The sequence below is a fragment of the Gorilla gorilla genome, chromosome 10, assembly GCF_029281585.2.
Source record: "Gorilla gorilla gorilla isolate KB3781 chromosome 10, NHGRI_mGorGor1-v2.1_pri, whole genome shotgun sequence".
Classification (NCBI taxonomy): domain Eukaryota; kingdom Metazoa; phylum Chordata; class Mammalia; order Primates; family Hominidae; genus Gorilla; species Gorilla gorilla.
The window spans coordinates 127,241,434-127,254,893 of record NC_073234.2 but is presented as its reverse complement, the minus strand read 5'-3'; the positions used below and the strand labels follow the sequence as shown (position 1 = coordinate 127,254,893).

General features: G+C 46.5%; 2 protein-coding genes across 7 annotated transcripts in view; one reads left to right on the top strand and one right to left on the bottom strand.

Annotated features, from left to right (window-relative positions):
- MAPKAPK5 (MAPK activated protein kinase 5) overlaps positions 1–10,398 on the bottom strand; it is a 51,320-nt gene extending 40,922 nt beyond the window's left edge. For 2 of the 5 annotated variants that reach the window (XM_019038655.4, XM_063694368.1), the window contains exon 1: positions 9,681–9,811. In XM_019038655.4, coding sequence (XP_018894200.1) covers positions 9,681–9,716 — 36 coding nt within the window. In that variant the 5' untranslated portion in view covers positions 9,717–9,811. Of the gene's footprint in view, positions 1–9,680 lie in introns of all 5 variants that reach the window. The other 3 variants (XM_063694366.1, XM_063694367.1, XM_004053909.5) reach the window with 2 other exon arrangements.
- On the top strand, positions 9,685–12,692 carry LOC101153193 (putative uncharacterized protein encoded by MAPKAPK5-AS1). 2 transcript variants are annotated; one of them, XM_055359141.2, is made up of 2 exons: positions 9,685–10,765; positions 11,983–12,692. In XM_055359141.2, the coding sequence occupies exon 1, from the start codon at positions 9,685–9,687 to the stop codon at positions 10,102–10,104; it is 420 nt and encodes a 139-aa protein (XP_055215116.1). In that variant the 3' UTR covers positions 10,105–10,765; positions 11,983–12,692. The 2 variants fall into 2 exon arrangements, with proteins under 2 accessions (XP_055215116.1, XP_004053958.1); XM_004053910.5 differs by having other exon boundaries at positions 9,685–11,122.
- Positions 12,693–13,460: the final 768 nt, after the last annotated feature.

The following is a 13,460-nucleotide window of genomic DNA, read 5'->3' as shown; positions in this document are numbered from 1 at the left end:
AAAATGTTATTAAGAAAATCATAAGAGAAAACATATTTGCTATTCATTAAGTGGAGGTGCATCATCATAAAGGTCTTCACCCATCTTCAGGATGAGTAGACTGAGGGAAAGAAAGAAAAGGAGTTGGTTGGTCTTGCTGTCTCGGGGTAGCAGAGGTAGAAGAGGTGAAGGGCATGGAAAGGAAGGCAGGAGAGGCAGGCACATCTGGTGTAACATTACAAAAATACATCCTCATTTCTGACTTTTTTGCTTTTCCATTTCTCTAAAAACATTTCTATACAATACTAATCCTTCTTCCACCATTTGCTTTCACTTCAGTGCCAGTATCATAGAAGGTTCCATTCCATATTCCATAAACAAAGCTAAAGGAAGTCTTGAGTAATTGGAACCCTTCTGGCAAATTGTCTAATGTCAATTTTTTCCTGCCCCTGTTTCTTGTACATCTTATTCCTTACTGTCTGGCACGGAAGCACTCATCTCCATCAAGTCATCTTCTATTAATTCCTCAGGTGTGGCATCTATTAGCTCTTGAATTTCTCCAAGATCTGTACCTTAAAACTCTTCACCCTTCACCTTTTTTGCCATATCCACAATCTCTTTCATGATTTCCTTAACCAGCTCTGTCATAAATCCTATGAAGTCATGCACATCTGGACAGAGTTTTCTCCACCAGGAATTTATTGTTTCAGGCTTGATGGCTTCCACAGCTTTTTCTATAACAATGGCATCTTCAATGGTGTAATCCCTCTAGACTTTCACTACATTCTGTCAGGATTCTCTTCCTTGGTGTTAACAATCTTTTCCAGAGTATCCCATGTAATGAGTCTTGAAAGTCCTGGACCAGGTGCAGTAGCTGAAGCCTGTAATCCCAGCACTTTGGGAGGCTGAGGCAGGCAGATCACTTGAGGCCAGGAGTTCGAGACCAACCTGGGCAAAATGGTGAAACCCCATCTCTCCTAAAAATACAAAAATTAGCCAGGCATTGTGGAGCGTGCCTGTAATTCCAGCTTCTCAAGAGACTGAGGCATGAGAATTGCTTGAACCTGGGAGGCAGAGGTTGAAGTGAGCTGAGATCACCCCACTGCACTCCAACCTGGGCAACAGAGCCAGACTCTTTCTCAAAAAGTCCTTGAGACCTCCTGATCTACAGGCTGGATTAGAGACACTGTTTGTGGACAAGTAGACCACTTCAAAGCCTAGTGTTGAACTCATGGGATTCTCAGTGGCCAGGGGCATTGTGTCAAAAAAACTTTAAAAGGCAGTCCCGGCCGGGCACGGTGGCTCATGCCTGTAATCCCAGCACTTTGGGAGGCCGAGGCAGGCGGATTACTTGAGGTTAGGAGTTCAAGACCAGCCTGGCCAACATGCCGAAACCCTGTCTCTACTAAAATACAAAAATTAGCTGGACGTGGTGGCAGGCAACTATAATCCCAGCTACTCGGAAGGCTGAGGCAGGAGAATGGCGTGAACCTGGGAGGCAGAGCTTGCAGTGAGCCGCGATCATGCCACTGCACTCCAGCCTGGGCCACAGAGCGAGACTCCTCTCAAAAAAAAAAAGAAAAAAAGAAAATTATCCAGGCTTTCTTTTGGTAAAAACAGACTGGCAGCTGGTGTTTTATCTTCTCCCTTGAAGGCTCAGAGGTTAGCAGCTTTATAGACAAGGGTAGTCCTGATCATAAACTTGACTGTGTTTACACAAAACGGCAGTTAACCTAGCTCTTCCTGCCTTAAATCCTGGCACTCACTGCTCTTCCTTACTCATAAATGTCCTTTGTGGCATTGTTTTCCCCAGAACAGGGCATTTTTGTCTGCATTAAAAACCCATTCAAGCAGATATCCTTTCTCCTCAATGATTTTCTTAATGGCATCTGGGAACTTGTTTGCCGCCTCTTGGTCAGCAGAAGCTGCTTCTCCTGTTACCCTGACATTTTTTTAAGCCAAACCTCTCTACAATTATCAAACCATCCTTTGCTGGCATTAAATTCTCCAACTTTAGATCCTTTACCTTCCTTTTGCTTTAAGACACGATGACTTTGATTTTTCTCGAAAAATATTAGAGTCTATAGGTATGCCTTTCTTATAGCACTCTTGCACCCATGTAAAAGCTGCATCTTCAATATGAAATAAAAAGGTATTTTGGCCAGGCACAGTTGCTCATGCCTGTAATCCCAGCACTTTGGGAGGCCGATGCAGGCAGATCACAAGGTCAGGAGTTCCAGACCAGCCTGGCCAACATGGTGAAACCCCGTCTCTATTAAAAAGACAAAAATTAGGCGGGCATGGTGGCACCCACCTACAATCCCAGCTACTTGGGAGGCTAAGGCAGGACAATTGCTTGAACCTGGGAGGCAGAGGTTGCAGTGAGCCAAGATCACGCCACTACACTGCAGCCTGGTCAACATAGCAAGACTCCATCTCAGGAAAAAAAAAAGGATATTTCACAACCAGTCATGGTGGTTCATGCCTATAATTCTAGCACTTTGGAAGGCCAAAGTGGGACGACTGCTTGAGCTCAAGAGCTGGAGACCAGCCTGGGCTACACAGTGGGACCCGTGTCTCTACAAAAAAAAAGTTATTTTAATTAGCCAAACATGGTGGTAGACACCTGTGGTCCCAGCTACTCAGGAGGCTGAGGAGGGAGAATCACTTAAGCCTAGAAGGACATGGCTGCAGCGAACTGTGATCGCATCACTACACTCCAACCTGGGTGATGGAGTGAGACTGTCCTAACAAAATAAAAGAAAAAGAAAAAAATGTGCTAAACTGGACGTCATAAAATTTAAAACCTTTTGCTCTTCAAAAGACACCATTATAAAATGAAAAGATAAGCCACAGACTGGGAGAAAATATTTGCCAATCACATAGCTGATAAATGACTTTTATTCAGTTTATAAAGAACTCTAGGCCAGGTGCGGTGGCTGACCCCTGTAATCCCAGCACTTTGGGAGGCCGAGGCAGGCAGATCACAAGGTCAGGAGTTTAAGACAAGCCTGGCCAACATGGCAAAACTAAAATTTTTAGTCTCTACTAAAAATACAAAAATTAGCTAGGCATGGTGGTGGATGCCCATAATCCCAGCTACTTGGGAGGCTGAGGCAGGAGAATCACTTGAACCCGGGAGGTGGAGGTTGCAGTGAGCCGAGATCGTGCCATTGCACTCCAGCCTGGGTGACAAGAGCAAGACTTTGTCTCAGAAAAAAAAAGAAAGAAAAAAAAAGAACTCTTGGCCAGGTGCAGTAATCCTAGCACTTCAGGAGGCTGAGGCAGGCAGATCGCTTGAGCCCAGGAGTTCAAGACCAGCCTGGGCAACATTGTGAGACCCCCATCTCTAAAAAAATTAATAAAAAAATAAATAATCCTATAACTCAATAAGGCAAAGAAATCAATTTTAGGCTGGGCATGGTGGTTCACATCTGTAATCCCAGCACTTTGGGAGGCCAAGGCAGGCGGATCACTTGAGGTCAGAAGTACAAGACCAGCCTGGTCAACATGGTGAAGACCTCATCTCTACTAAAAATACAAAAAATAGATAAAAAAATAAAAATACAAATACAAAAAATTAGCTGGGCATGGTGGCGCATGCTTGTAATCCCAGCTACTTAGGAGGCTGAGGCAGGAGAATCGCTTGAACCCCGGAGGCAGAGGTTGCAGTGAGCCAAGGTCGTACCACTGCATTCCAGCCTGAGTGACAAAGTGAGACTCCATCTCAAAACAACAAAAACCAATTCTAAAACGGGCAAAAAGAGGCCGAGCACAGTGGCTCATGCCTATAATCCTAGCATTTTGGAGGCCAAGGCGGGCAATCACCCGAGGTCAGGAGTTCAAGACCAGCCTGGCCAACATGGTGAAACCCCATCTCTACTAAAATACAAAAATTAGCTGGGCATGATGGCAGGTGCCTGTAATCCCAGCTACTCGGGAGGCTGAGACGGTAGAATCACTTGAACCCAGGAGACGGTGGTTGCAGTGAGCCGAGATCGTGCCACTGCGCTCCAGCCTGGGTGACTGAGCAACACTCCATCTCAAAAAAAAAAAAAAAAAAAAAGGGGGCAAAAGATTGGAACAGACCCTTCACCAGAAAAGAAACATGAATGTCAAATCTGCACACAAAAAGATGTCCAACAGCATTAGTCATTAGGGAAATGGAAATTAAAAGCATAATACCACTACACACCCACCAGAAGGACTAAAATAGGAAGACTGAAAATACCAAATATTTGTGAAGATGGTAGAAAAAACTAGGACTTTCAAACACTGCCAGCAGGAATGTATAATGGTACAACCACTTTGGAAAACAGTTCGGTGGTTTCTTAAAAAGTTAAATTTACTGTACTGCCCAGTTATTCCACATCTAGCTATCTACACAGAAGAAATGAATACATATATTCACACAAAACTTGTACAGTTTTATCACTTTATTCACAACAGCTAAAAACTAGAAATAATCTAAATGTCCTATAACTGAGAATGGATAAGCAATAAAGACTACTGCTCAATAAAAAGAATGAACTGCTAAAGCATGCACTAACATGGATGAACCTGAGAAATTTGCTAAGAAATCAAACACATAAAATTGGCAAGCTATTAAGGAAATAATTTCTGGAGAAGGCAAAAACTATAGTGACAAAGCAAATCAGTGGCCGTAAGGGGCAAGGAATGGGAACGGGGCTGACTGCAACCAGGCAGAAGGAACTTTCTAGCGGGGATGGAAATGTTGTACACCAGAGTGTGATGATGGCTGCATGCCTCTATAAATTTACTAAAAATTACTGAACATTTACACTGAATGTACTGAACTGTACATTTATATTGGGGGTATTTTTATGATGTACAAACTATACAATTTTTTTAATTTTAAAAACTAAGGAAATGGATTTTCACAAACTCCATCGAATATTAACGACTCGCTATATATAATAGAAAACAATATGTAAGAATCCCTAACCCCAAAATGCCCACTCTCCAGGTTTAGCTAAGTGCCTTGGGTGTAGCAAAGTCATGGGGCTATGGGACTAGAGATACAGGTAATAGAAGATACAGGGAATAGAAGATAGAGCCTCCACTTACAGCCATTTGACCTTATCCTAAATTTTTTTTTTTTTTTTTTGCACAGAGTCTCACCCTGTCGCCCAGGCTGGAGTGCAATGGAGCAATCTCAGCTCACTACAACCTCCACCTCCCATGTTCAAGTGATTCTCCTGCCTCAGCCTCCTGAGTAGCTGGGACTACAGACATCTGCCACCACACCCAGCTAATTTTTTTTTTTTAGTAGAGATGGGGGTTTCACAATGTTGGCCAGGCTGGTCTTGAACTCCTGACCTCAAATGATCTACCCACCTCAGCCTCCCAAAGTGTTGGGATTACAAGCGTTAAGCCACCACGCCCAGCCCCTTATCCTAAAGTTTTTAAGAGTACAGTAGTCCCCACAGATAAGGGAAGATATGTTCCAAGACCTCCAGTGGATGCCTGAAACCTTGGATAGTAGTGAGCCCTATACATAATGTTTGTTCTGATAACCAAGATGACTACTAAGTAACTACAGGATAGGAAGCATATACAGTGTGAACATGCTGGGATGATTCATGTCGCAGGCAATATGGCAAGAGATTTCATTACACTACAAAGAATAGTGCTTAATTTCAAACTTATGAGAGCCAGGCGTGGTGACTCACACCTGTAACTCTAGCACTTTGGGAGGCCGAGGAGGGCGGATCGTGAGGTCAGGAGTTTGAGATCAGCCTGGCCAACATGGTGAAACCCCATCTCTACTAAATATACAAAAATTAGCCAGGCATGGTGGCGCACACCTGTAATCCCAGCTACTCGGGAGGCTGAGGCAGAAGAATTGCTTGAACCCAGGAGGCAGAGGTTGCAGTGAGCCAAGATCACGCCACTGCACTCCAGCCTGGGCATCAGAGCAAGACCGTCTCAAAAAAAAAAAAAAAAAGAGAGAAACTTACGAATTATTGATTTCTGGAATTTTCCACTTAATATTTTCAGACTGCAGTTGACCATATGTAACTAAAATTGTGGAAAGCAAAACCGTGGATAAGGGAGGATGAGATCTTAAAGTCCAATCAATCCACTCTCAGGTAGTCTGGCAGCAAGAGTTCAAGTGTTGTGGCTGGAGGCCAGGAAAATAGCTTTCCAGCTGAACACTACAGGTTTGTCTCAGTGCTCACCATCTGCTGAACACCCCCAAAAAAGCAAAACAATGAATACAACACAATGCCACAGACCAAATGTTTTTTATTTGATGTAATGCTGGCTTGCTTCCAAAGCAGTACATCCTCATCAGTACTGATTTTCAACTCCAATAGGTATTGGCTGGACATGCCCAAATTAGCGTAGATTCACCATGACCTATTGAGTACTTTTGAGTGAAGAAAAGCTAAAAAAATTTTAAGAAAATTGGGCTGGGCAAGAGTCAAGTGAAAAAAACAACTCTTTCTAAAGCACCCTTAAGTTGCTATGAGCTAATTAATATTCATTGAGCTCTTGCTGTTAGGTATTATTATTTTTTTGAGAAGGAGTCTAACTCTGTCGCCCAGGCTGGAGTGCAGTGGCATGATCTCAGCTCACTGCTACCTCTGCCCCCCAGGTTCAAGCGATTCTCCTGCCTCAGCCTTCTGAGTAGCTGGGATTACAGATGTGTGCCACCACACTCAGCTAATTTTTGTATTTTTAGTAGAGACAGGGGTCTCGCCATGTTGGCCAGAGTGGTCTCCAACTCCTGACCTCAGGTGATCCGCCCGCCTAGGCCTCCCAAAGTGCTGGGATTACAGGTGTGAGCCACCGTGCCTGGCCTAGGTATTATTATAAGCACATTTGGGTATATCTGCTCATTTAATCCTCAAAAACTAACAAACAAACCAACAAAAAACCCTATGAGCTGGGAGTGCTTTTATCCCATCTACAGATGAGGAAACTAACGAGACAGAAGTGAAGTGATGTCGTACTCAGACACACGGCTAATAAAATAGAAAGGCTGGGCTGGGCGTGGTAGCTCATGCCTGTAGTCCCAACACTTTGGGAGGCCGAGGCGGACAGATCACCTGAGGTCAGGAGTTCGAGACCAGCCTGGCCAACATGGTGAAACCCCATCTTTTCTAGCAATATAACAACAATAACAACAAAATAGCAATAACAACAAAAATAGCTGGGCATGGTGGTGTACGCCTGTAGTCCCAGCTACTCGGAGGGCCAAGGCACAAGAATTGCTTGAACCCGGGAGGAGGAGGCTGCAGTGAGCCGAGATCACACCACTGCACTCCAGCCTGGGTGACAGAGTGAGACTCTGTCTCAAAAAAAAAAACATAGGGTGAGATTTCAACTGAGTCTACCTAGAGAGACTATAACAACCACTAAGTGACATTGCTGCCCTATTTGTATACTTATCTCCTGGAACTATGTCTCTTTTCTGTTCAAAACTCTCCTATAGTTCCCCTTTTAATCAGGGTCAAAGCCAAAGTTCTTACGATGGCCTACAAGGCCCTAAGTGCCTTGCTTCCCATTGCTGCTCTACATCATCTCCACTGACCCACTGCATTCCAGCCACCTTGCTCTTCCTACATCACACTACACCTGCTTCTACCTCAAGGTCTGTCCTTGCTATTCCCACTGCCTGTTATACTCTTCCCTGAGACAGTGGCGGCTTGCTCTCGCATTTCCATCAGAACTCTACAGTGTCACCTCCTCGGACTACCCTATTTAACACAGTACTCCTCACCCTTTCCACACTTAATTAAAACCACCTAGCAGTAACCCCACCCTCTAGAATATAAGCTACATGACAGTAGGGACATCTAGGAGTCTGGCTTGTACCATTTGTGTCTAGGACACCATCTGGCACAAAGGAGACAATGTTTAAAAACTGGCCACATACGTTTTGATTCACAACCCAATTAAATAACTTCAGGCGGCATATCATGCCTCTGTGCCAATAAAACCCAAACCAAAGCTGGGCGCGGTGGCTCACACCTGTTATCTCAGAACTTTGGGAGGCCGAGGCGGGCAAATCATGACGTCAGGAGATGGAGACCATCCTGGCTAACACAGTGAAACCCCACCTCTACTAAAAATACAAAAAAATTAGCTGGGTGTGGTGGCACGTGCCTGTAGTCCCAGCTACTTGGGAGGCTGAGGCAGGAGAATCACTTGAACCTGGGAGGTGGAGGTTGCAGTGAGCCAAGAGCATCCCACTGCACTCCAGCCTGGACGACAAAGCCAGACTCCGACTCAAAAAAAAAAAAAAAACCCAAAACAAAAGAAGGATATCTCAAGGCAGTCTTTTAGAATCTTTATTTTTATGATTTAAAACCTGGTCTTCCTTGGGCCAGGCACGGTGGCTTACGCCTGTAATCCCACCACTTTGGGAGGCCAAGGCGGGCAGATCACGAGGTCAGGAGATCGAGCCCATCCTGTCTATTACGGTGAAACCCCGTCTCTACTAAAAATACAAACAAAAGAAAAAATTAGCAGGGCTTGGTGGGTGGGCGCCTGTAATCCCAGCTACTCGGGAGGCTGAGGCAGGAGAATGGCGTGAACCCAGGAGGCGGAACTTGCAGTGAGCCAAGATCGGGCCACTGCACTCCAGCGTGGGCGACAGAGTGAGACTCCGTCTCAAAAACAAACAAAAAACCTGGTCTTCCTTAATGTATATGTTATATGTTGATGCCTCCTTTAAAGGGTTAAGTTTCTCTGGAATGACTTGATGATTCTGAGAAACTATATACACCCCCTAAAGAACTGGTAGAAGTGTAAATTCTTAATCATTACTAGTAACTGTCTTGAAGGGGAAAATAACCCCAAGCTGCCAATAGATGCCTGTCCTTCAAGATAAAATGAAATTATTCAATGCAGTGGGTTGACTTAACACTACAAATAAGTAAATAATACATCAAACTTTAAGCGTCAATGTTTAATTTTCATGAGACTAATTTCTTAGCTACAGCTGTCAAGACAGATAACTGGCCCTGAGTGGGCAAAATGTGCCTTTAAAAAAAAAAAAAGTTAAAAACAGGTTTTAGAAAGCTTATTTTATTTGTGTAATTTTCGAACACACATTTGCTTTTCTTTTGGTTAAGTGCAGTTAAGTCACAGGAACTGTTAACTTTTCCTAAGTAAACTCAATGCTTCCTAGGAGAAAGAAGAGGAAAAAGAAAAAGGGGAGAATACACGGAAAAGTGAGGACAACCTATTCCCCAAAGGACAGGTTTTGTACGGCGAACCACCTTCTTCCAACTGCAGATTTCCAGAAGGCTGATTTCAAACAAATCGGGAGGGATGGATAAATTCCAACTCTCCAAGTGCTGTAGACCATCCGGAAGCAAATGCTGGCGGCCTTGGGGAGTGATCGAAACGTGTAGTAGTAGTAGTAGTAGGGCTCTCTTCGTCCCATTCATTGACACTTAATAGTGTCTCCAGGCCACTCACCTCTGTTCTAGCTGAGCACAAATCACACTCACCAGGGAAGCTGGAGGGAGTCGGACACACACCTACACCCACACCCATACCCTTGGCCCCAGGGCTGTAAAGCGCGATCCACGGAATCCGGGGGAGGCCGAAACCCGGTAGTCGATGGAACCTCTCACTGCAAAATCTCCCTGCTTTTTGAGACTATAGAGCCGAGAAGAACGCCACAGGACAACGCGGGGGAAGAGGGGGCATCTCCCCCTTACCTTGATGGCTTTCTCCATGTCGCTCTCCTCCGACATACTCAGTGGGGCCCCCACAGCCGGGAGAGGCGGAGGCTGCTCAGCCGCCCTGTCCCCGCGCGGCCGAGGGAGCAAAGGGCTCGGCACTCCGGCCCCTGGGCCTCGTGGCGACGGGCAGCAGCCGCCCCTCGGGACCGGTGGGGATGAGGACCCCGGCGCCGGCTCTGCTTCGGCGGGCGGCTCTAGGCTGGCGGCAGCAGCAGCGGCGGAGGCGGCGGCCCCTGGGGACAAGTCTTTGTGCTGGGCCCCGCGCGGCCGCCTCCTAGCCTCATCCCCAGCTTGGGAGGCAGGCTCCCGGGGTAGGGCGAGGCGGGGAGGTCCTCGACCCGGGGCGCTGTGCAAGGGCCTCGCGGGGCCGCCGCTTAAACCCGGGCTCGCCAGGTCCTAAAGAGGAGCCTGCGCCTCCGCCTCCGCCGCCTGCACCGCCGCGAAGCCGAAGCCGAAGCCGAAGCAGAGCTCGGCGCCGCTGCTCCCGCCGCCGCCTCAGCGCCACACATCGCCGGGACACCCGCGCCGGGCAGCCCCGCCGGCCGCCCTCACGCACGCGCTGTGCCCCGCGGGAGCTCCAGACCGCCCCTCCTGCCGCCCAGCTTCGTGACTCCACGGCCCCACGCGCCCCTTGCTGCCTTCCGCTGGGGTTTCCGAGCCGCCCCCGAGCCGCGCACCCGACTTGCAGGCGCCCGCCTGGGCCTCCCTAAGACACGCCGCATACAGGACAGGCCCCTGGGCCTTCCGCGGCGATGGCGCTGCGCTAATGACGTCATAGGCCCGGACTCGCGTGAGTGCGCGTGCGTTGGGACCTCAGCCTTTATCTCCACTCTGCGGAGATTCACGCCTGGAAAACGCGCTTCTGAGAGGATCTGTGGAGGTCAACCCAGGAGAGAGAAGACAGGACTGAAGCACTGAAAGGGTCCTGCCGTAAGGGCGCAGGATTGTATAGAATATATAATAGCAGTAGCAGCTCTGTCTACGGAGCATTAACCTTACGTGGAGTTATTTCCTGCATTTCCTCCTTTCGTCTTTACAAGGTAGCCGTTTGGCGTTGTGAGGTATGGATGTTCCCATCCCTAATTTGCAAAATAGGTAACTGAGGCTCAGGAGAGCTAGACTAGTTTGTGCATAGCCGAGAAGTGGTCAAGCTAGAATGGGACCCCAGGTTTGTGCTCCCTACTCTCCACCGATAACCTATCAAAGGGCTTTGCAAGAGCTTTTGACTAATCGTCTGTCAATGGTTCTTCATTCACGTATTAATTGCACATCAGTATGTGCCAAATCTACTAGACATTGGAGAAACAGTAGGAACAACACATGGTACCGGCACATGGATCTTTCAGGAAAACGAAGTAGGTAATAAACAGGAAAAAGCCCGAGTCTGATGCTAAGAAGAACATAAACAGGATGCTGAGGTAAGAGAATAACTGGATGTGGGGACTTCTTCGTATTAGATGATTAAGGAAGGAATCTCAGGAGGTAACATTTAAGCTGAGACCCCTGAGGAATGAGAAAGGGCTGGCTATTGGAAATCCAAGGAAAGATTTCTGGGCAGATGGGTAGAAATTTTAAGGTGGAAATAAGCTAAATATGTTCAAGGATCAGCAAGAAGGTCATTGTAGCTGGAGTAGATCGAGTAGGAGGAGACTGATAAAGGGTGAGGTTGGAGGCTGGGCGCGGTGGGTCACGCCTGTAATCCCAGCACTTCGGGAGGCCAAGGCGGGCAGATCACTTGAAGTCAGGAGTTCGAGACCGGCCTGGCCAACATGGCGAAACCCCGTCTCTATTTCAAAAAAAGAAAAAAAAAAAGTATAAAAAGGATGAGGTTGGAGATGTGGGCAGGGGCTGCATCATATGTGGCCTTTGGGGGTCATAATCAGGACTTTGGATTTTATTCTAAGCTATTGTAAGGTTTTAAAGTAAAGAGTGATGTGATCAAATTTGTTTTAAAAGATCACTCTGCTTTGTAGATAATAGAATATAGGAAAGCAAGAATGGAAACAGAGCTATTAGGAGGCTATTGGAGAATAATGCAGATGAGAGATTATTACACTGTCTGAACTAAGGAGGTGGCGGTAAAAGTGTAGAGAAGATGGATTTTTTTTTTTTTTTTTTTTGAAACGGTCCCACTGTCTAGAGTGCAGTGGTGTGATCACAGCTCACTGCAACCTAGACCTCCTGGGCTCAGGCGATCCTCCCACCTCAGCATCCTGAGTAGCTGGGACTATAGGCGCATGCCACCATGCCTGGCTAATTTTTTGTATTTTTTTTGTAGAGATTGGGTCTCTCCACATTGCCCCGGCTGCTGTCCAACCCCTGAGCTCAAGTGATTCACCTCCCTTGGCCTCCCAAAGTACTGGGATTACAGGCATGCGCCACCGTGCCTGGCTGAGAAGATGGATTTAAGACATGTTTTGGAGGTAACATTGTCAGGACTTCCTGAAGGATTAGATGTGGAAGAGAAGGATAAGAAACAGACCAAGGATAACTTCCAAATGTATGCTTAAGCAACTGGATGGATAATGATGCCACTGAGTGAGTGAAAAACTTGATGGAAGTGGAAGATTCAGAGTTCGTTTCTATCTAGGTTAATTTGAGACATACCAGAGCATAAGTTAAGTAAGTAATTGAATATTGGAGTGGAGACTTAGTTGTCTACCGAATTATTGTTTTCTTTGTCGGACATACACCTACGCTGCATTACTCAAAGTAAAATTTAAGTGTGGCTCTGTGCCTATGCTCTCCCCAGTGGAAAGTGAGCAGAAGAGGTGTGCAGTTTCCAGGCCTGGCCCATACAGACCTCCAACAGGTGCTCCCCTGTGCTCTTACTCGTTCTGCCAACTGGAAGCAAATGGTGACCAGGCTATGGAGAAGGCAAGGCCTGAAGATGGGAGATTCCTAAGTGGAGGAGAACTGTGCCTTACTGACCTAAATATCCACTCAGTATTGTTATGTGAGAATAAATAAACTTGTGTTGACCGTTTACTTACTTTGAGTCTTTTGTTCTAGCAGCTTTGCCTATCTACCTAATATGAATAAGAGCAATGATCCCGTGATGAACTTTGGGAGAAAATTTTTAAATGACTTGAATTGACATCTGTAACCGGAAATATTCGTGCAAAAGTAATTGTGGTTTTTGCCATTTAAAAGTAATGGCAAAAACTGCAGTCATTTTTGCACTAACCTATAGAAGATGCCTTGGATTTATTCATTCATTTCATCCAGTAAGAATTTCTGTCTGCCAGGCTCTATGTCTTGTAATAGAGACGCAGAGATGATGTCGTATAATAGAGATGCAGCAATGAGGAGACAAGGTCCCTGCTCCCAAGCAGCTTTTAGTCTAGCTGTTCAACTTACTGACTTATTTGCACATGCTTTCCCACTACCTAGAAACTCATGCTTCCCTCATAACACACACACATACACACACAGCCTAGTTTCTACTCATTCTTCAACTTTATTCTTCTTTGAGGTGGAGGCTTACTGTGTCCCCCAGGCTGGAGTGCAGTGGTGCGATCTCGGCTCACTGCAACCGCCGCCTCCTGAGTTCAAGTGATTCTTCTGCCTCAGCCTCCCGAGTTGCTGGGATTACAGGCACCCGCCACCACGCCCGGCTAATTTTTGTATTTTTAGTAGAGACAGGGTTTCACCATGTTGGCCAGGCTGGTCTCGAACTTCTGACCTTAGGTGATCCGCCCACGTCAGCCTCCTAGAGTGCTGGGATTACAGGCGTGAGCCACCACACCTGGCCAA